Source organism: Xenopus laevis, chromosome 9_10S (assembly GCF_017654675.1).
Source record: "Xenopus laevis strain J_2021 chromosome 9_10S, Xenopus_laevis_v10.1, whole genome shotgun sequence".
Lineage (NCBI taxonomy): Eukaryota > Metazoa > Chordata > Amphibia > Anura > Pipidae > Xenopus > Xenopus laevis.
Genome location: NC_054388.1, coordinates 43,521,521 through 43,543,581, shown reverse-complemented (window position 1 = coordinate 43,543,581; position 22,061 = coordinate 43,521,521). Strand labels below are relative to the sequence as shown.

The following is a 22,061-nucleotide window of genomic DNA, read 5'->3' as shown; positions in this document are numbered from 1 at the left end:
TAGAGTATCAGTAGAGATCACTTTTATTAAAAGAATTTGAAATTTCAGAGACACATAAAAAAATGTGGGAAGGACTTTGTTTTTCTTGTTGAAATTGAATATGAAAAATGTAATATGTAACTTTTTTCTTGTTTGGTTTATTGTAAATCTGAATATTTTTAACTAAAATTCCCTCCTACGTGTGTAAATACAAATATACAGAAAAGCAATGTTCTGGGCACACAATACCCTCATACTGTACTGTCTAAGGGAAGCAATATGGCAGCGCCCTCCCTTATAAAATAAATAGAATACATGTTCAAGCTGTAACAATTTAGTCTTTTTCTTTTCCAGGCATGAATAATATATGTGGGTTGCTGACAGGGAGGCAAGTGCTGGCATTCATGAGTCATATACTGTACATGGAAAATGTGGGCTAACCAGTAAGACTGGCTTTGCTGACAGAGGGGGTGGTGCTCCAGGATGGTAGTGGACTTTCATTCTTTCTTCTGTTTGATTCAGTTGCCGTCTGCTCTTTCGTGGAGTGAGGAGGCTAATAAAGACGTTAAGGGGAGAGGGCAGGAGTACACCACACCTTGCTGAGCACACTTTGCTGAGCACACAGCAGCTCCCACAGCTATCACAAGTGGTCCTTTCTTTGCGAAGATCAGTCATTGCTTGGTGTGAGCTATGCTACCTGAAAAGGGAGGAAATTGACGTCACAATGTACAGGAGACACTGCCACATTAGCTCTCTGTTTCCAATGAGACACAATGCTCACTTTCCAGAGCCGTGACTTTTCCAAATCATAACAGGAAATGATGCTCCAAGCCCTGGCAAGCATCCCCTGTGCGCGGCTGATTGAACGGAACCGAACATGCTGGTGGTTTTTCCTCTTGATCTTGGGCTACCTGCTTTACCTTCTGATAGGGGCAGCAATATTTTCGGCCGTGGAGCTGCCACATGAACACCTTCTCCGGGAGGAGTTGCTGGACTTAAAGCATCTCTACCTGCAGGAGAATGAGTGTCTGACTGAAGAGAGGCTGGAGAGGTTCCTGAGCCGAGTTCTAGAGGCCAGCAATTATGGGGTGTCAATGTTGAACAATGTCTCTGGGAACCCCAACTGGGACTTCACTTCTGCCCTTTTCTTCGTTAGCACAGTGCTCTCCACCACAGGTAACTTGAACCTCTTAAAATCCTACTGTGGGTCAGTAGGAGTGTATGGGCCACAAAATTCTATCTGGTTCTTGATGGAGTCCTTTCCCAATGGGGCTCTGCAGACTTTCAATGTAATCTGATCCTTGACCTGGAGGCACATTTTGGCCCAGTGTACATATGGTGTAGCCAAATCAGGCAGGGATCTTTAGGACTCTAGATAACCACTGCACGTCTGTCATTTGTGTGCTTTGATTGCTCACAGCAGAGTAACTACTGAGGAAGCAGACCCTGTGGCTGCAGGGGGGCCCAGGGGGTATAGGGGGCCCTATGTAGGGTTGCCACCTTTTCTGGAAAAAAATACCAGCCTTCCTATATTCTTGCAGTTTTTTCCTATTAATAACACTGGCATCAAGCATCATTTTTACTGGCCAGGCCGGTAAAATACGGGCCAGGTGGCATCCCTAGCCACTTGAGGCCCAAATAATGAGCAATTTCAACATATATTGGTAAAACAGGACAATCTCTGGATATGTTTGGGGCCCTAAAATGAATTTGCTATGGGGCCCATTAACATCTAGCTACTCCATTGATTGCTTTCATGACGTAGCCACACCTATACACTTATCCAGTTGTCAAATCCATACTCAGATTGACTAGGCAATAACCTGGTTTCTCAGAAATGTTCTGAATCATCAATCGGGACTAGACATATTCTTTGTAAAGCTGGCCATAGACGCAACGATCCAATCGTACGAATCGTGGATTTGTACGATTTTCGGACCGTGTGTGGAGAGTCCCGACATTTTTCGTCAGGCGGAGATCGGTCGTTTGGTCGATCAGACAGGTTAGTATATTTCTGTCGGCTGCCGATAATATCTCTGCGTGGATTGTAGATCGTACGATTTTCAGTGGGAGACTGTCACTAGCTTTGTCTATCGTACGATTGCTGTCAGAGGTAGTACATTGGCTGATCTGTTCTTTTACTACTTTATTTGATCGGAATGGTAAGACTTTGATCTTTATGGTTAGTGGAGGATCGGGAGATGGGAAAGTCCGATCGTATGTTGATTCGTACGATCGGATCTTTGCGTCTATGGCCATCTTAAGGCTAATCTTCAAGCAACAGTCATAGGTTAACAGGTACACAGATTATTCTATCTCTTTTTATTTGTTTTTAAATCTGTGGGTGAGAGTTGCCATTTTGGCTGCCTTGCTAAAGCACACGCGGTGATGCATTTTCCATAGTTGCCCGAAGTGTGAGGCAACCGCATGTGCTTTAGCGCAGGCGACTTTTCATTATAGTCTTGCTCTTCCTTTGCAGGATACGGGCACACAGTGCCGCTCACTAATGGAGGAAAGACCTTCTGTATCATTTACTCCATAATTGGGATCCCTCTGACACTCCTCCTAATCACTGCACTGGTACAGCGGATCATGGTGCATGTGACCCACAGACCCATTTCCTACATCCACCTCCGCTGGGGGTATAGCAAGCAGACTGTTGCTATCATTCATGCACTGCTCCTAGGGTTCGTGGCTATTTTGTGCTTTTTCCTTATACCAGCCGCGGTTTTCTCCTCTCTCGAAGAAGATTGGAATTTCTTAGAATCTTTTTACTTCTGCTTCATTTCCCTGAGCACCATTGGCCTTGGAGACTATGTGCCCGCAGAGGGGCAAAACCAGAGATATCGCCAGCTGTACAAGTTTGGCATCACTTGTAAGTATCAGGCAAACTACATACCTTTCTCTATTATATATATATAAAACACAACCCATTATTAATATATTAAGGGGACATATATATATATATATATATATTAGTTCTCGTCCTTTTATTCTCTCTCTGTAACTGAGAAGGAAATATGAAATCACTGGGTGTGTCCGCTTACAAGGCATCCTCCACCCCAGTGACCATAATCACGAAGCTACTACGCCTGGCTGGCACTCCTTATTAAAGGAGAACTAAACCCTAGAAACAAATTTGCTTCGAAAAGCCACATTTTATATACTGAACATAATGCACCACCCTGAGGTTTTAGAATATCTGTAACAGTTTTGATACAGGTCTTCAGGGTTGTCTGGCTATAATGCCGATTTTTTTAAATTGTGCAAAATGCACTGGTCACTAAACTGGGAATCTGAATTAATTGCTAATCAAACTTGTATTGTGACATTTGTATTGTATTCTATCTATACTGTACATTGTGAGTTGGTCCCTAAGCTCAGGTAATTGACTGCAGCCCAGAGCATGTGCTGTGAAAAGAATAGAGTAAGCTATGGGGGAGGATACCTTCATTCAGTGGTACAGATCTTCCTTAATAAAGGCCTGTAGTTGCCATGGGATGGTATAAAAGCCAAAAATCACCAGCATTTCTTACCTGCTTTTTATATGGGAGGGATTGTTATTTAAAATTACAATAAATATCAAGTCAAAACATCAGGAAGAAATCAAAGACTTTCCCACATTGTTTTGTAAAATTCTGAATATTGACATTCTCTGGTTTTTAAAGACAATGTCTCTGCAGATGGTCTCAGTCACAGCTTCAATTGAGAGACACGATTGGCTGGTAGTCCTCTTACATCTCATATACCATAAATGATAGCGTATAACAGCAGTAATGATATAAAGAAATGTTCTGTCTCTTTTTCTAGCTCTGTGGCTTCCTACTACTCCATAAGAAAATTCTGAGAAACTTAAATTATTAATCAAATTTAAATTAAGATATTCTGCCACACTCTCTCTCAACAAACAATACACCTGAAAGTCCAACAGAAAGTGCCTCTGTGACTCCTCAACTGCACCCCCATGGACATTCTCTGTCTACAATGTTTAGATACTTCATGTTGCCCCTTACAAATAGCTTCTCTTGTAGTAAAAGTCATGCAATATCCCAATAGGTTCTTTCAATAACATAATACTTTCCTACAACTGCACTTTGAACAATCTCTAACACCAACTGGAAATAAAAAGTGAGGTTTAAAAAATTTCCAATATAATACTTTCCTGTGCTGGGTTCTCAAATCCTCCGAACTAATACTCCACCTTTTCAATATTTTTTACTGCCTGCCGCAGTTTTCACTCTACCGCTGAGTAACCAGTCCTTGATAAAAGGCATTGCCCAATCTCTTACACTGATTTCCGACAGAGACTCTTTCCCCTGCACAACCCCTCCAAAGTTAAACTTCATAAAGATGCAGAAGAAAACCACAGGACACGGCATGTCCAACCCTCCCCTTTTCTTCTGCATCAACGTGATCCCCCTTTTTACTGTGTTTTTCCTACTCCCCCAAAGCATTTGGAAGAACAGGCTCTTGATCTGGGCATCGAGAGATTCTGGCAACAAGAAAACCTAAGAGACAAAAAGAAAAAGCGGAATCAAGGAAGTCTTGACAATGTCAGCTCTTTCCCTATAGATCAGCTTCCATCCTTTCCATCGCTGAACTTTTGCCTGACCATCATTCAGTTTGTCTTTCCAATTTGCCTTTGCTAGACCTCCCCTCCTGAATTGTATCCGCAAGATTCTAACTAAACCTGGGGCCACTGGAAATTTCTCAAGCTTAACGTTTGGTTGCTCATCTAAAACCCAAAAAGTGTCTTACTTTTACTGGTTGATCTGAGACCCTGAAGCCTGAGAGTAACTTCTGGTGCAGTCCAAAAGCTTTCCCACCTCCTCAGGTTTTAATATTACCAGAGTGACATCATTAACGTAGGCGATAGACTAGAAGAAAAGTGCCCCCCCCAAGCCCACAATCCTGCAGTCTTCTTTGAAAAAGATCCAAAGAGAAAACAAACAGGAGTGGACATCCCTGTCTCACACCAGCCTTCACCAAAAAGCCTCACCTTTCTAACCATTAATCAGTGGGAAACTCTTCCCCTTCATACAATCCTTTAATCCACTCTACAAATCCTTCCAGAATGCCATAGCTGAGCAAAACAGCCCATAGATAATCATGATTGACATGCCTGATCCAGAGACAGAAAGTACTAACCCACTGCCAGGCTTTACACCTCTCCAGTGCTTCCCTTGGTGACAGAACCGCACCAAAGATATTCCTACCTTCCAATAAACAGAACTGAGAATCAGAAAGAAGACACCCAGCCACCATCAGAACTAGGCAGGAGTACTGTATAGATTGCAAGAGATGTCTTTCTTTTGGGCAGGCATTAAATACTTTGGCTAACATTGGAACCAGAAGTGATATACAAAGGGTTGTTCACCTTCCAAATACTTTTTTTCAGTTTAGTTGTTTTCAGATTGTTCCCCAGAAATAAAGACTTTTTTTCAATTACTTTCCATTATTATTTTTTTACTGTTTTTCCAAAATCTAAGTTTAAAGTTGGATGTTTGTGTCTCTGGTGTTTGAGTCTGGCAGCTCAGTAATTCAGGTGCAGACTCTAAACTGTTACAATTTTACAACATTGAGTTGATACATTTCTCAGCAGCGTCTCTGGAGTATTAGCAACTATTGTATCAATTCTAACAGCTGCCTGTAATGAAACCCAGAGATTCTGCTCAGCAGGGACACAGTTAGAAATGTATCAACTAAATGTATCAATTTAGAACAGTTCACACTTCCTCCTTCATTATTTCTGACACCAAAAGGGAACAGTCCAAATTAACAGTGTTAGAAACCAGGTTTGACATTCCCTCTCTCCAAAACTTTTTTCTTGTAAAGATCAGCATAGTAAGCCCTTACAACCTCCAGGATACCCTCCCTAGACACTTTTAAATTACCCTGTAGATCATAAAGACTTTCAACCCGCTTCCTCTTAACTGTCTCTGTTGCTTTTTTATGGGAGGGAGGTGCCATATTGTTTCCCATAAACAGCACAATACGATGGAATAGTTTGTTGTGTACCCAGAACATGTCTTCCTTGTATATTTGTCTACATATGGGTATAAGCCACCACATTCCCTTAGACCAGGGCTCCCCAACCTTTTTCACTCATGAGCCACATTCAAATGTAAAAATAGTTGGGGAGCAACACAAGCATGAAAAATTCCCTTGGGGTGCCAAATAAGGGCTATTTGGTAACCTCTATGTGGACTGACAGCCTACAAGAGGCTCTACTTGGTACTATACTTCGTTTTTATGCAATTAAAACTTGCCTCCAAGCCTGGAATTAAAAAAAAAGCTCTGGTTTGAGGACACTGAGAGCAACATCCAAGGGGTTGAAGAGAAACATGTTGCTCACAAGCTACTGGTTGGGGATCACTGTCTTAGACAGTACAATATGAAGGTAGAGCTTATTGTGTGCCCAGAACATTCCTTCTCTGTATATTTGTATTTACACACATAGGAGGGAGGAGTCATATTGTTCTCTATAGAGTTTTAGGGTATAGCTTATTCTGCATGGCACATAGCAGAGCTAATGCTGATTTTGGGTTCTGCCTGTACAATGCTGACTATACATTTGCTCTTTGCCAGGTTACCTGATCTTGGGCCTAATTGTAATGCTTGTGGTTCTGGAGACTTTCTGTGAGCTGCAAGGGCTGAAGAAATTCCGGAAGAAATTCTTTAGGAAGAAAGTGAAAGAAGGAGACAAAATAAACATCATAGAACACGATCAGCTGACCCTTGCGTCCATTTCAGAACAAGCTGCGTCATTAAAGGAGGAGCAAATGCTGAATGAACTCTCTGCATCTGATGGTCCACTAAATGGCGATCAGTAGGACAGGCTTGTGGCCATTAAGGATCTCATAAATAATATATAACTCTAATTCACACACACACAAAAAACTTCCATTTATTTTTTTTATTAAAGGAAAGGTTCTGATCAAAAAGAACTAGAGGCGTGACAGAGACAGTGGGGGTCTGATACAATGTGCAGTTGACCTGCATTTTATTCCTCTAGTTTAATTATTGAACGTTTTGTTTTCTAGTCTGGTACTGATCATATGCTGCAAATCTTACCGTCATTTTCCCTAGCAGACTGTTGACCGAATGGAACATAACTAATCAAATTATTGAATAGGAACTTAAGCAGTCAAATGAAAGAGAAAATAATTAGCAATAAAAAGTTAGCCTTCTAGTGTTGTGTTATGTTGGTGTCTGGAAACAAGCTGGCCATACACTGTGAGATCTACTCATTTGATAACATTACCGATTGAACAGATTATGGCCCACAGGAACTGGGCCATATTGGGCTGATCCAATCGTTGATAGGACTATACCGTGGGGTTTATGAAGACCTTCAGACAACGACTGCATCAATGTGCTTCACCAATGGGATTTTCTATCATATCCATGTCTAGACTGGGATACAAATACAAAATGCCCTGGCATTTAAAGTACTCAGAGGCTCAAACAGCCCCCCACCAGCCCAAATAAATAGTGACTGTCTAAGACATCTTACAGCCGCCCCTCTGGCATTTGTTAGAATCTACAGATAGCCAGTCTGGGCCTGATCATAGATCAATAGATAGCTGGTCAATTATAATTCAGATCACAGCTGGCCAGGCAGGTTGGTGGGCCCCATAATAAGATGACAGTTTTAGTAATGAGCTGTGGGTGTATACTGAAGCTTCTTCCCAGAATCTTCCCATTGGTGGACTTGATAGAAATTGCAGATTAAAATGTTTTAGTATATGCACCCATGGGCCCCACATGATTGTGCCACCCTATATAAAATAGTATATAAAAAATATGGCCCAATTTAGAAATTATGGCGGTTTAGCCCTAATTTTATGATGGGATTATCTAACAACTAGTCATAGCTCTGGTCTTTAACTGGGCTAGCTAACAACCTTTCTTAACTATGATCACCTGTGGGGCCAACACTCACAGCTTTGATAGGGTTCTAGCCTACAATCTGTCCTTTCTCTAAAATCAAGGAGGGTAAATCAATATTCAGCTACAGCTTTGATCTAATGTTGGGCCAGCCAACATCCAGTTGCAGCTCTTATCTCATGGAGGGCTAGCCAACTTCCAATTACAGCTCTGGTTTTGTAAAAGGCTAGCCAACATACAATTACAGTTCTGGTCTTTTGTTGGGCTATCTAACAACCAATTACAGCGCTGGTCTTGTGTTGGGCCAGCCAACATCCAGTTACAGCTCTGATCTTGTGTTGGGCTATCTAACAACCAATGACAGCTCTGAACTTATTTTTGGCTAATTACAGCTCAGATCTTATGTTGTGCTAATTTACAGCCAATCATCAGGCTACAATGTGACAGCACAGTTTGTAGCTTAAATCACCTGCCTAGGATAATATACAATGTGTGCTGTCATATCTCCTGGTATCCACAGGCCTTTCTTCTGGTCATGAGATTTTAGCTCAAAGTCACCTAAAAAAGAGTCCAATGGTCAGTGGTTTGAGATCTGTATTTTCTCTTAAGCCACAAGATACTACACTAGTAGTAAAATGTCCCATGTGTTGTGCCAGTCCCTAGTGCTCTGGACCCAGAGATGAAAATTTGCACATGTGCACAAATGAAGGGGAGGGGATGGGGGCAGTGGGTCTAGGGGTGCCCACTACATAAATCAGGCCCTGGTGATGTTAAATTCCAATTTTATTAATCAGGAAAATGCATCAAAATATGGGAAGGCTGATATTTTTTATTCCAGAAAAGGTGGCCACCCTAGCCACAAGGTGTTCCATATTGTGGATATGTAACATTTCTTTAGCACTAAATAATGTCGGGAAACCAGGGTCACAGGGAATTCACCTTAGGAGTAAAAACAGTCTCTTGCATTCTAGAGGTACATCAAGGGGTTAGCTATGAACTGCAGAGTCAACTGACTGTGTATGTACTACCTGCTGAGGCAATGAGAGATGTGATGTACTTGAGGGCTGTATTATTGTGGTGGAACAATAGTGTTGTAGAGCCATTGATGTGATATCATTGTTCTGTAGAGCTGCTGAGACTCATATATTGCCCAATGTATTGTTAGCCCCTAATTTCTTTTTTGACTTTTGTAACTCCACTTCAACCTACTAATATGCCAGATGGTTTAAGGAAGACAGTGCAACTATAGTATTTTCATCATATCATCTGCTTGCCCTGAACCATTCTGAGTATGAGAAGGAAACATCCCTGCTTTGCTGAAAGTAAGTTTATTAAAGAACATGGCTACAATAGATTTTCTACATTGACTTGGAGTTAGCTATGTGACCAGTAGATGGAGCCATATACATATATATAATCTTACACCAAAAAGCTCAGGTAGTCTAATTCTGTGGATGGCCACGAGGGGGTGCTGGTAATTGGAAATGATAATCTAAAATCCAGGTTATTTTATTCTTAACATAACCAAATCATTTACATGATTGTCTGAATGTTGCTTAGTGCAGCTTAGGGCAAGAATGATATAGTGGGGCAAACTGGAGACAGCAGAGCAAGATAGTGGTAGTGAAAGATGGGGACATACAAGATGGAATGAGTAAATCAAGCTGGAGATTAAACAGCAATATGGCAACACTAAAACAACATGGTGCAGTAGGGCAAAATGAAAGCTAATGGAACAACTAAAGGCCAGTTTGACCTGGTTACCTCCCTCCCTATCGCCATTATAGATAACTCCTTTTTAATGCTGTTACAACTGTGTCTCCAAGCCCTGGTGGAAATGATTAAAAATGACTGGTCCCTAAACTAATCTGAGTCATGACAGGCATGTAACTGTGGGCTGGAACGATATTCAAAGTGGCTTTATCCTGCCTCACATTTCCAGCTTTATAGATTATTAGGGATAACGAGTGACTGTTTTTACCCTAAATGCTCTGTACAGACAGTATTCTCGCCTGCCCCCTGTGGCCTTAATGTTCCTAATTGTGCAATGGGGGGGGGGTATATCACCAACACCTGTACTTCTCCCTAAATCCACCAGTGCAGTCAGGCTGGGCGGTCTCAAGTGGAAGGACTTCCTATAACATTCCCTAAATTTACAATCCCCAGATTTACTCAGAACATGTGCAAAATGCAGTCTTCCCTGGGGCAGGAACAGAATCACTGTTTTTTCTTATAAACCCAATTAATATTGTATGTTAATTTAAACCCAAGCATATACAGTGTTGTCTTGTTTTTTTTCACATCTTATGTGTCTATATATTGCATAAACAGGTATGGGGCCTATTATCCAGAATGCTCGGTACCAGTGGTTTTCCAGATAAGAGGTCTCTCCATAATTTGGAATGTCATGCCATACCGTAAGTCTGCTAAGAATCATTTAAATATTAAATAAACCCAGTAGGACTGTTTCTCCATCAATAATTATTAATTATACAGTATCTTACTTGGGATGAAGTACAAGGTGCGTTTTGTTATTACAGAGAAAAATTTAACATTTTTTAAAATGTTGACTTTAATTAAAATGGAGTCTACGGGAGATGACCTTCACATAATTTGGAGCTTTCTGGATAACAGGTTTCCAGATAACATCCTATACCTGTACTACCCTATCTGATCCCAGGGGCAGGTCTCCTTTAGGACAGCAGGGGGTATTTCTTGGGGGGAATTTGGGGATTGTGCAGCTGAAATTGCAGATTGTTGCATATTGATAGGTAAAATAGGGAGCCTTTCTGTTCTTTACAGTTCAGTTTGGCTTTATAGTCTCACTGGTGAAAAGCACTATATAAAAAATGATTCCCTTTTCCCTTCCCTATTTAGAGACAGAGCTTCTGATATATATATATATAATCCATATTGATTTAATTTACTGTAAGAAAAAAAACAAATCAATTTACAAATACAAGACATTTAAGCCGAAAATAATTTCATGGTATCCCTCTCACCTGATGTACCAGCCGGATCCTGCAGGTCTGGGTCCATACTGCAAAGACAAATATTTATGTTCATAGCACATTCCTGGTAAAGCTCCAGCAGCAGTTGTGCAATGGTTTAGTACTTAGTGGCCTCAGATGAGCACTGTGGGTCCTGACCACAAGTGCACTAATATATTGAATAAGGAAGGAAACCACAGATGATTCGATAGCCTTGATTTATCTGTGATTCTGGCTTTATATCCCAGTCTCAGGTCTGATGGCTGGATGATTTTAGAATGGCTGGAACGAACTATAGCAAACAGAACAGATACTGGAGGACCGGGAGCATATTATATAGAGTCTGGCTATCCTGATTTTAATATGTCCACTGGGGATGTTTGCTCTGCTTCAGCTAAATGTCCTTATCTCTGCCACTCCTTTTCTTAAAACTGTAAAGAAATAGAGGGCAACAAAGGCAATAAGTTTGCACAGCAGACCCTGTTTGATGGTACTAACTTTAATACGGAGTTAGTTGCTATAGGCATAAACAACATGAAGTTAGGTTGCTTCAGGTCAGCAAGGGGCATGAGGCAGTACTGCCACGTATCACAGTGCAATCACCCCTCTTCTGTTATCCCCGTTAGACAAGTCAATTCAAGTAAAGTTGCTTCAACTCTACCTCCGCTTTTTGTAGCATTGGGTGCAAGCTGCTTCCCCACTGCCAAGGGAACTGGATATGATCAAAGAAATTGCGCTGTAGCACTCCGAAATTGGTTATTAATCTGTGTTTTTTGTGTGCCAAAAGCTATGTGACGTTTCGGGCTCCTGTCCTTTCTCAAGCTTGAGAAAGGGCAGGAGCCCGAAACGCTGCCTAGATTTTGGCACACATAAAACACAGAATAATGATCAATTTCGGAGTGCTACAGCGCAATTTCTTTGACGTTTGACAAGTCATTGTTACTGTCTGTATGGTAAATTCCCTCACCTAACTGGCTCCTAAGAAGATACCCAATAATAGGACCCTATGGGGCTATGGCACTAACACTATTACTACTGTACTACAACTTTCAATGTTCCTTCTCTGTGCAGTATCCATATAGTTACACTACCCCTTGCTGGCCTACACTCACTTGAGTCCAACATATATGATGAACCCATTATAAATAACACACCGGACTAACTGGCCCCTTAGCTAGCCATAAAGCAGTCCACATTATTGCTTTCTTTATTTGCCAGGTTTGCTCTTTGGATCTATGAGCAGCTCTGTAGAACAGACCAGCTTAGCTAAGAACATAATGATAGTTCCCTCCTTCCCCATAAAGCCTTTTATTCTTCTATTCTTAGTTCTGCTTGTAAAAATGGAACAGTTCAGAAAAGGGTAAGTATTCATTAAATGGAATTATGCCTAATAGTGTAGTTGTACTTTGTGGGAGCAATGTTCCAGGATATGTCCTGATTGCTCAGCTCAGCACTGCAACTGCCTTTTCAGTAGGGAGACATTTTGCACAGCACAGAGTATATTAGATCCATTATCCAGCAGCTGCTACAGTGTTACTGAGGCAGTTCAATGTGGTCCCAATACTAATAGCTTCATTTGCTTTGGAACAAGTTTGACTGAAAATCAGGTCATATAAAATATATGTATGTGTGGGTCAGGATTATACTATGCACATATGCTTCATGTAACCATGACTTTTTTCTCACGCCAGTTGCATGTTGATAAATGACTCCGTAAGGAACCTGGCACATTTATGCTAAGAGGTGACACTCATCATTTAATTCCTAAAGGCAAGAATCCTGAATATTAAGTGTGTGCCAATGGCAGTGACGGGATGGAACAAGTGGTTACAAAGAGATTTGCTTGAAGGCAACTGGTGATGAAAGATGACACTTACAGAGTAGATTCACTTGTTATGCGGCTCTGTCTTGACACCAGCGACACATACTTTATATACACAGGTGACGCTTGTGAGGATGTGGAGAGCTAATGGCATTTTAAAGGGGAAATTAATTTTATGTTAACATCAATGTTACCTATGGTTTTCATGTTTTATCTTTGCCGTGTAATCCACAAATCTGTAACCTATGGTTTCATGTTTTATCTTTGCTGTGTAATCCACAAATCAGATTAAGATTATTTCATTTGTTATTGCCAGGGTTGGACTGGGCCAGCTGAACACCGGGAAAAAAACCTGGTGGGCCCACTGACCCAGGCCCGCTCCTGACTTTCACCCAGGAACTTTTGGCACTCCGCTTCCGCCCCCAATCACTGCCGTGGTGTGTGGTGCATTTGGGGGAGCCTGATGGCCACTGGAAGAGCTTGGTACTGGGTTGGGGATTCCTGGGGTAGTAGCCTCAGCTACTCCAGCCCAAGGCTGGTTATTTTGGTAAACTGGAGCACGACAGAACTGAAAAGTTGGTTGAATGCTTATATTTTTTGGATCAGGCACAGAGCTGGGCCAAGGTGCTCTGACACTCAAGGAAAGAGTGGCATCCACCCTGCAGGCTCAGACTAAGCAGGCCCAGACCCACTGCCTGCACAAAGACAGTCACTTACCTATCTCAAACAATTTATACCTGCAATTTTCTATCACAGTGCCTCTGACTTGTCGCCTGCGTTTTGTGGCAGTGTGAGGATCCGACAAAAATCGTTCATTGAGTTTAGCCCTTATGGATGAGAAGCTGGCTGGGATCGCAAGTGTTTTGGATCAAATGTGGGTGGTCATGTGTTCTGTAAAAGTAGGCACTCTGGATCTGAGGCTGGCTGGGTAGGTTAGAAAGTATTCCTTATCATAGGCTGGTTAGTAAGGTGAGTGTTCTGGAGCAGAGGATTCATGGGTAGGATGGTAAGTTTTAGAGCTGAGTGATGGGTGAGTAGAAATCAGAGTCTTTTGTATGGTGAGGTTCTAAAGAGGATGCTGCAAGTTGGCAGACTATACATGTTCTGAATCACAGGCTGTGTGAGTAGGGAGGTAAGTATTCTGGATCAGTGTGTGGGAAGAACTTCCGGCGGAAGCTGCTGAAAGAAAAAGCACATAATAAATCTACTCTGGATCTCACACTGGGTGAATAAGAAGGTAAGTGTTTTGGATCAGAGGCTGGTTGTGTAGAACAGCAAGTGTTTTGGACCAGAGGCTGGGTGTGTAGGACGGTAAGTGCTTTGGATCAGCATAGGCTGGTGGGGTAGTAACTAAACTAAAGACAAAAGCTAAAGTAAGCGAATATTTATTTGGGAATCAATCCTACAGTAAAATAATAACGCATGCGCACTCTTCAGTCCAGCACGCGTTTGTAAACAACACTTGGCACGCCTCTTTCCCACCATGGCCACTCCCCCCGCACGCATTTTCCACTCGTGCTTTTCCTTACCTGGAGGAGAGACGGAGTCGCTGATGGAACGCCCCCTTCCCATGATGGATGATTGGCGCAGCCAATTGTATGAGGTCGATCCCTTAGCAACTGAGCTAGAGACCAATGGGAGTTGTTGAGAGGCGGGAGAGCAGCTGTCATACCGAACGCGGTCCAGCAGTGTTCCCAGTGCAGGTTGCAGCGAGGCAGGCGCTGGAGGTGCGGAGACAGGTATGTACTTAGTGTATGGAAGCGCTCGGGGGTTTATTTGCCCTGTTTAAACTGTATGGGCTACATGTACTGTCTGTAGCATGGCGGGGTGGGGTAGTAAGGTGTGTGTGTGTGCTTTTAATTGCATGGGCTACTCACATATACTCACATATACACCTCTCCCTAACACCCACACATTTGTACCTTCATACATTTATATATATATATATATATATATATATATATATATATATATATATATATATATATATATATATATATATATATAATATACACACACACACTTATATACATACACACTCACCTACATACAAGTATACCATGCACATACACACCTGCATACTACTGCACATAATACATACAATGCACATTTACATACATATATGTCCAAAGTACATCTATGGCAAGATGGCATTAGTAGGGCAAGTTGTGGCAGTCGGGTGAGATGGTGGCAGTAGGGCAAGACGTAACGGTAAAGCCACACTCAGTCTTGCCACCCTTCTGTTGTTATCAGGGCCGCCATTAAAAATCATGGGGCCCCGTACCCAGCCCCCAAGATCCACCCCAGACCCCACCCACCACACCACATGTAAAAGACCACACAGACATCAGCGCTAAAAAAGGTAACCCACACAAGTTATAAAAAAATTGGTAACCATGGCCCCCTAAGAACTTAAAAAAAAAACCATCGGCACCAGGGCCCCCCATAAAAGTTCCCCTTACAAAAAATGGGGGCCCCAGAGAATATTTGTTTTAAAAACATTGGTGGCAGGGGCCTATAGATTAGAATAATACATTGGTGGCCAAGGGATTAAAAAAATGAAAAAAACACACATTGGTTTTCAGTAGAATTGAACTCATGGCTTCAGAACTTCACCTCCTTTTGTGATTTTCGCTGCTTCAGGACTTCAATTTCAGCAGTTTTTGTGACTTGGGGTCCTTTCGCCACTTCAGGACTTCAATTTGAGCTGTTTTCGCTACTTCAGGGCCTTTTGCCGCTTCGGGACTTTGGCTGTTCGGGATTTCAGAAGAGGCTGAAATCCCGATGTGGCATGGCTTAGACACTGTCCAGTGGGTCCCGGCTATTTCGAAAAGTGCACAGCCGGGCCCCCCTTCAGGCCAGGGCCCGGTACAGTAGTACCCCTTGTGCCCCCCCTGATGGTGGCCCTGGTTGTTATTATACCTATAATGCAACTCCCAGCACCCATCAATGCCAAATCATCTGTTTAACCAAGCCATAATATATAAGCATGGCAAAGCCTGAGCAGAGTTTAGTCCTGTATAAACTGGCCATACCTTAACTTTTGACATATTATTGTATTACAAAATGAAGCCATATCAGCAGTGCACTGGTGTGTCCAGTTCAAGGTGTTCCCATAGGATCATCTTCTTGTAACCAATTGAAAATTCAAAGCCATAAAGCAGGGCAGGACTGCTGCTTACAATGGATATCAGGTAGGATCTGTGCCACTGTGACAGAATGCTCTGTTATAAATATAGCTCGAATCTCAGCCATAAAGCAGGACATGACTACTGCTTACAATGGGTATCAGACAGGATCTGTGTCACTGTGACAGAATGCTCTGTTATAAGGATAGCTAGAATCTCAGCAGTAAAGTAGCTTTACCATGGTTTCCTTCACTTTTTTCTCCAGCTGAACAGCACATCTTGGCGTGAGTTTCCCAGCCGGAGTGTTCTTGTGAAATTATTTGTGTGCTTCTTCTATAATGGGCTGATAGAGGAGGCCTATAACTGCGCATCTTGAGAAGAGTATGACCCACAGAGTCAGCCCGGTGAAAGCCTATGACTTCCTTCTGAAGTTCCTTTTGGTTGGTGATAGTGATGTTGGCAAAGGGGAAATACTGGCAAGCTTGCAGGATGGATCCACAGAGTCACCTTATGGTTACAATATGGGTAAGTGCTCTCTTGGTTCGTATGCTCTATCCTATTATAAGACTGCAGCCTCGGAATCCCATAACATCTATGTTATTCTCCCATGGGACAGTGTGAAATATTTTGGTCCTTAGATCACACCAATTTGGCATTAAATGCTCATTTCTTATTTAGTGCCAGTCTGTAGGATAATGACCTTCAACAATATCGGCTTAATATAAGCTTCCTCACTGAAGTAAGAAACTTTGTAAATACAATCAATTAAAGATTCTGTACTGTTTCAGAAATAATCAAGTTTATCGTCACTATTCCTCTATCAGCTTCTGTTTCTCTTCATTCTGTCTTCATGCAGCAGTTGGGTGTCAGATAAATTATCCAAAATATCTTATTGTGGGCCTCCCTTTCCTAGCAGATGTATTAGAGCTCACTCAAATAACTGATTCCTGTACAAACAAAATCTAACAAAATAACTGCCTTTTGCACAAATCCTGCATGTAGAGAGACATTATGTCTGGTGATTTTAATAGAGTGAGCTCTAATACATCTTCTAGGCAAAAGGAGCCCCCCTATAAGATATATTGGATCATTCATCTGACACCCAACTCCTGAAAAAAGACAGAATGAGGAGAAACAGATGCTAAGAGAGGGATAGTGAAGATGGCCATGTGCATTTAAATATAAGGAGCAGGGGTGTGACTTTAGAACATGACACAAAAAACTCCCTAACTTTCTTCTATTCATCCATATGGGATTTTTAAAAGCATATTTATCAAATGGTGAACTCCATAGAAAGTGAGTGAGTTTTTTTGTGGTGAGTTCTAAATTCACACTTTGATTAATTTGCCCCTAAGATCCCGACGTACTTTTGCCTTATGGGTCTGTTACCAAAGATGGGCAAATGAAGACTTTTTTTTTTTTTTTTTTTATGGGACCCATACTACTTTGTTAGCAATACCCACCTCTGGGTTAGTGGCTCTCCTGACTTTCCTCTGTTATGGGGTCCCTGCCCTCCCCAATGGTAACCCTGATGAAGGGTGGGTGTTCCCCCCCGAAACGTTGATGTTTGGTGGCTGAATAAAAGGGGATAATCCCCGACTGCACTAATCGGTGTGTGTGCGGATCCGTTTCTTTTACACATTGGTTGCTAAGGGACCCGGCCGGGTCAACGGAAGGAACGCACCACCATCTTGCAGGATTGGTGAACTACAGGTGTGCGGTAGGATAATTACATTGTAACCCTGGTACAGGCCATCAGGGCAAAATTAGACCAATTAACATAAATCTAGTCCTGGTTTCCAAACCAGCAAGCAGGAAGGGGTTAGGGCAGAGACACAAGGTCAGATTCAAGGAGATTATTAGTCACTGGCAACTCTCCTCTTCTTCCGGGCGACTTATCTTCCCGCTGGCTAGAATGTAAATCACCGGTGGGATGGCACTCGGAGCTCTTCGTTTTCCGAAGTCATCTGAAGTTTCCTCGTCCCGCCGGCGATTTACATTGTAGCCCGAGGGAAGGCAGTTTGTGGAGATCAGTCGCCCTGAAGAAGAGGAGATTTGGAAAATGAAGCGATCAGAGTGCTATCTGGCCGGCCATTTACATTCGAGCCAGTGGGAAGGTAGTTTGTGGAGATAAGTCATCCAAAGAAGAGGAGATTTGGAAAACGAAGTGCTTCGAGTGCCATCCCACCGGCGATTTACATTCTAGCCAGCGGGAAGGCAGGGGAGGCAGTTCGGGGAGATTAGTCGCCCCGAAGAAGAGGAGATTCAGGCCCAGATTTGTGGCGAGGCAACATAGGCCCGGGCCTAGGGCGGCACATTTTTTGGGGCAGCATGCTACCCAGCGCTCTTGCACACCAGCGCTCTTGCACCTGCGTGAGGTAGTGTGGGCACCCGCCCAGCAAATCTGGCGCTGAGGAGATTTGTCGCTGGGCGACTAATCTTGCCGAATCTGACCGTGTGTCTCTGCCCTTAGAATCTGGGGGTGCCGAATCTGACCGTGTGTCTCTGCCCTTAGAATCTGGGGGTGCCGAATCTGACCGTGTGTCTCTGCCCTTAGAATCTGGGGGTGTGGAGGCAAACTCTTGTTAAAAGTAAGAGTAGGAGGGTTTCCTTATCCTTCAGCTGGCCATAGACTCAAAGATCTGATTGTACGAATCGAGGATTCGTACGATTTTCGGGCCGTGTGTGGAGAGTCCCTACATTTTTCGTCTGGCGGAGATCGTCGTTTGGTCGATCAGACAGGTTAAAAGATTTCTGTCTGCTGCCGATAATATCTCTGCATGTATTGCCGATCATACGGTTTTCAGTGGGAGACTGTCACTAGCTTTTGTCGGACATAACTTTCGTACGATTGCTGTCAGGGGCAGAACATCGGCTGATCTGTTTTTTTACTACTTTATTTGATTGGAATGGTTAGTGGCAGATCTGGAGATGGGAAAGTCCGATCATACGATGATTCGTACAATCAGATCTTTGCGTCTATGGTCAGCTTTACAGAGGTAAAAAAAGTTATAAACAAAAATATGTGATCATTTTCCATTCCTGATTTATTTTCTCAATGTTAAATGTGTGTTCCTTTGTTTATCTATGTTATATTGATACAATGGGATGAGCCTTTCCCCTGTGCTGTTACTTATAATCCAACTGAAACCCATTCTATACATAAAGCATTTGTCTGTTTGATATGCAAACCCAATTACCCCTGGCTGAGACACTTATTCAAATCAGCAGGCAGTTCCCACAGTGCAATATAATCTCTTTTTATTAAACTGGTTTACACTGAGTTACTGGGACCTGCCCCAACATGTTCCCCCCTTTTGTTGCTCCGTTTTTTTTTAAATATCTATTTTCTCATTGCACTAAAGCTGCAGGTCACTGATTTCCCACAGTGTTTTAATGACACAGCATCCTGCTACCAGCCCTGCAACCAAACCTGTTCTGGGAATATAGAAACCTGTGCAATTTCTGCACTCACTGCTGAGCATATGCTGAGTAACTGTCAAAAAGAAGGCAGTGAATTAACATGAGTCAGAATCTTTCATGAACAATGAGATGATCTAATCTGCTGGGGCTGTTTGAAAACTTTTTTTCTATCTTTATTTTTCCACAAAGGCCATTGTATAAGGAATATTATGCATTGTTGTTAGTAATCTGTCAGCCTCAGCCTCAGACCTTCTTAGCATTTACCCACCTCGCTGGCCTTAAACTGGCCATAGATACAAAGATATAGTTCTATAAAACAAAGACTCGTACGGTTTTCGGATTGTGTGTGGAGTGTCCTGACATTTTGCGTACCATAGGCATTGGTTGATTGGACAGGTTAAGAGATTTATGTCGGCTACCAATACGATCTCTGCATGTATTGCTTATATGATGATATTAATGAGCAGTTATAACTACTATTTGTTGGACATATATTTTGTTTGATTGCTGTCTGTCAATTAATGCCCAGAACATTGTCTGATATTTTATTTCTCCTACTTATTTAATCTGAATGGTTAGTTGTACTTCGGCAGAATAAAATCTGCATGTCTATGGGCATCTTTAATCTTTGGGGATCTAGGGTATTAGCTGTCATGTTTGAAAATTCACCTGTATGTAGCAGCAAGAGCTGGTGCCTATAGTAGCAGTTGGATAGTAACCTCTGGGAAGGGACTGTGGCTGTGGGATAGCAGGTATAGTAGGGAGAGATGGTACCTATAGTAACAGTGGGATAATAATCTCTGGGAAGGGACTGTGACTGTGGGATTGTAGGTATAGTAGGGAGAGATGGTGCCTATAGTATCAGTGGGTATAATAGTCTCTGGGAAGGGGCTGTGGGATAGCAGGTATAGTAGGATGAGGGGTGCCTATAGTAGCAGTGGGATAATATCCTCTGGGAAGGGATGTAGCTGTAGGATAGCTGGTATAATAGGAAGAGGAGGTGCATATACTAGCAGTGGGGATAATAGTCTCTGGGAAGGGACTGTGACTGTGGGATAGCAGTTATAGTAGGGAGAGATGGTGCATATAGTAACAGTGGGATAATAGTCTCTGGGAAGGGATGTAGCTGTAGGATAGCAGGTATGGTAGAGGGAGGGATAGTGCCTATAGTAACAGTGGGATAATAGCCTCTGGGAAGGTACTGTGACTAGAATAGCAGGTAGGGTAGAGGGAGGGAAGGTGCCTATAGTAACAGTAGTATAATAGCCTCTGGGAAGGGACTGTAGCTGTGGGATAGTAGGTATACTAGGGAGAGATGGTGCCTATAGTAACAGTGGCATAATAGTCTCTGGGAAGGGACTGTGACTGGGATAGCAGGTATAGTCGGGAGAGATGGTGCCTATAGTAGCAGTGGGAATGGGATAATAGTCTCTGGGAAGGGACTGTGACTGTGGGATAGCAGGTATAGTAGGGAGAGATGGTGCCTATAGTAACAGTGGGATAATAGTCTCTGGGAAGGGACTGTGGCTGTGGGATAGCAGGTATAGTAGGGAGAGATGGTGCCTATAGTAGCAGTGGGAATGGGATAATAGTCTCTGGGAAGGGACTGTGACTGTGGGATAGTAGGGAGAGATGGTGTCTATAGTAGCAGTGGGAATAATAGCCTCTGGGAAGGGACTGTGGCTGTGGGATAGCAGGTATACTAGGGAGAGATGATGCCCATAGTAGCAGTGAGATAATAGTCTCTGGGATGGGACCGAGACTGTGAAATAGCAGCAAGAGATAGTAGATGTACAAACAAGGGGAAGGAACTGCGAGTGATCTGGGGGGGGGGGGGGGTTTGGAACTTCATTATTGGCAAGTAATGATGTAGTTATGATTTATGTCAAATTATGTAGCCATGTATTGTGACCTAAATGAGTCATCCAAACATTTAGTTGTTAACAGTACACACTGTGTATCATTTCCATAACATTCATTTACTTTTTCCTTAGCTATAGGCAGCAGTGTAGATTTACAATTAAAATCATATTTATATATTATTACTTAAAGGAAAGGGAAAGTGAAGCTGACCTTCATAGTCAGGAGCTAGCATGAACAGAAGATCAAGCCCAAACACGGCATGTTTTCTCGTAATTTTCATCAAAGACCTGTGGCTTTAGGGTTGGGGCAGACTGGCATATTCGGGGAGATTTAGTCGACTGGCGACTAATCGCCTCTTCTGCGGGACGACAATCTCCACGATTTCCAAAGTCGCCGAAGTTTCCTCTTAGGGAACTTTGGAATCGAAGCGTCAAGAAGCGAAAAGAAGGAAAGGACAGTGTATCAGGAAGCTGTGTAGTATATACATGTTAATGTGCCTATAACCTACATATCTCTGCCAGAATGAGCACAAATAAAGGAAGAGCTCTGTATAATAAACAAGAGTCAGGAAATGGGGTAATTGAAAGCGGAAGGTGGCGTATCTGAATGGTGCATGGTCTGTACTTGGTCCCTTAGTCCTTGTGCCCACCCATAGCAGAGTGACCGCACCATGTCCTGTTTGCAGAAAAAATCCTGGGAGTGTTTTTTCCATGTCTCAAATTCCTCTGGAGTGTGTTTTGTTCAATTTGATCTTGCGCTCAATTACTATAAACATCTCTGCATTCCTGCTTAATGTAATGTACCCAGGGGAGACTGCCATTGTTTTTTCTTTATTATGTATTGTACCCCCAAATCATGGGTGTTTGGCATAACAGAACAGAGAACAGACACACACTTCTCAAAGTGCTTTATTCTGTAAATTACACCAACGTTTCAGCTCCAGCTTGAGGCCTTTTTTCAAGCAGG

At 42.5% G+C, this 22,061-nt stretch overlaps 2 protein-coding genes across 2 annotated transcripts in view; both read left to right on the top strand.

Annotated features, from left to right (window-relative positions):
• The first annotated feature begins 694 nt into the window (after nt 1-694).
• On the top strand, nt 695-7,169 carry kcnk1.S (potassium channel, two pore domain subfamily K, member 1 S homeolog). The gene is given in 3 exon segments (NM_001096634.1): nt 695-1,155; nt 2,459-2,854; nt 6,568-7,169. Coding segments are annotated over 3 exon segments (996 nt in total). The 5' UTR covers nt 695-800; the 3' UTR covers nt 6,813-7,169.
• A 7,226-nt stretch (nt 7,170-14,395) lies between these two features.
• MGC114680 (uncharacterized protein) overlaps nt 14,396-22,061 on the top strand; it is a 39,946-nt gene continuing 32,280 nt past the window's right edge. Inside the window, 2 exon segments of the mRNA NM_001095982.1 lie at nt 14,396-14,420; nt 16,075-16,334. Of these exon segments, the coding sequence (NP_001089451.1) occupies nt 16,193-16,334 (142 nt within the window). The 5' untranslated portion in view covers nt 14,396-14,420; nt 16,075-16,192.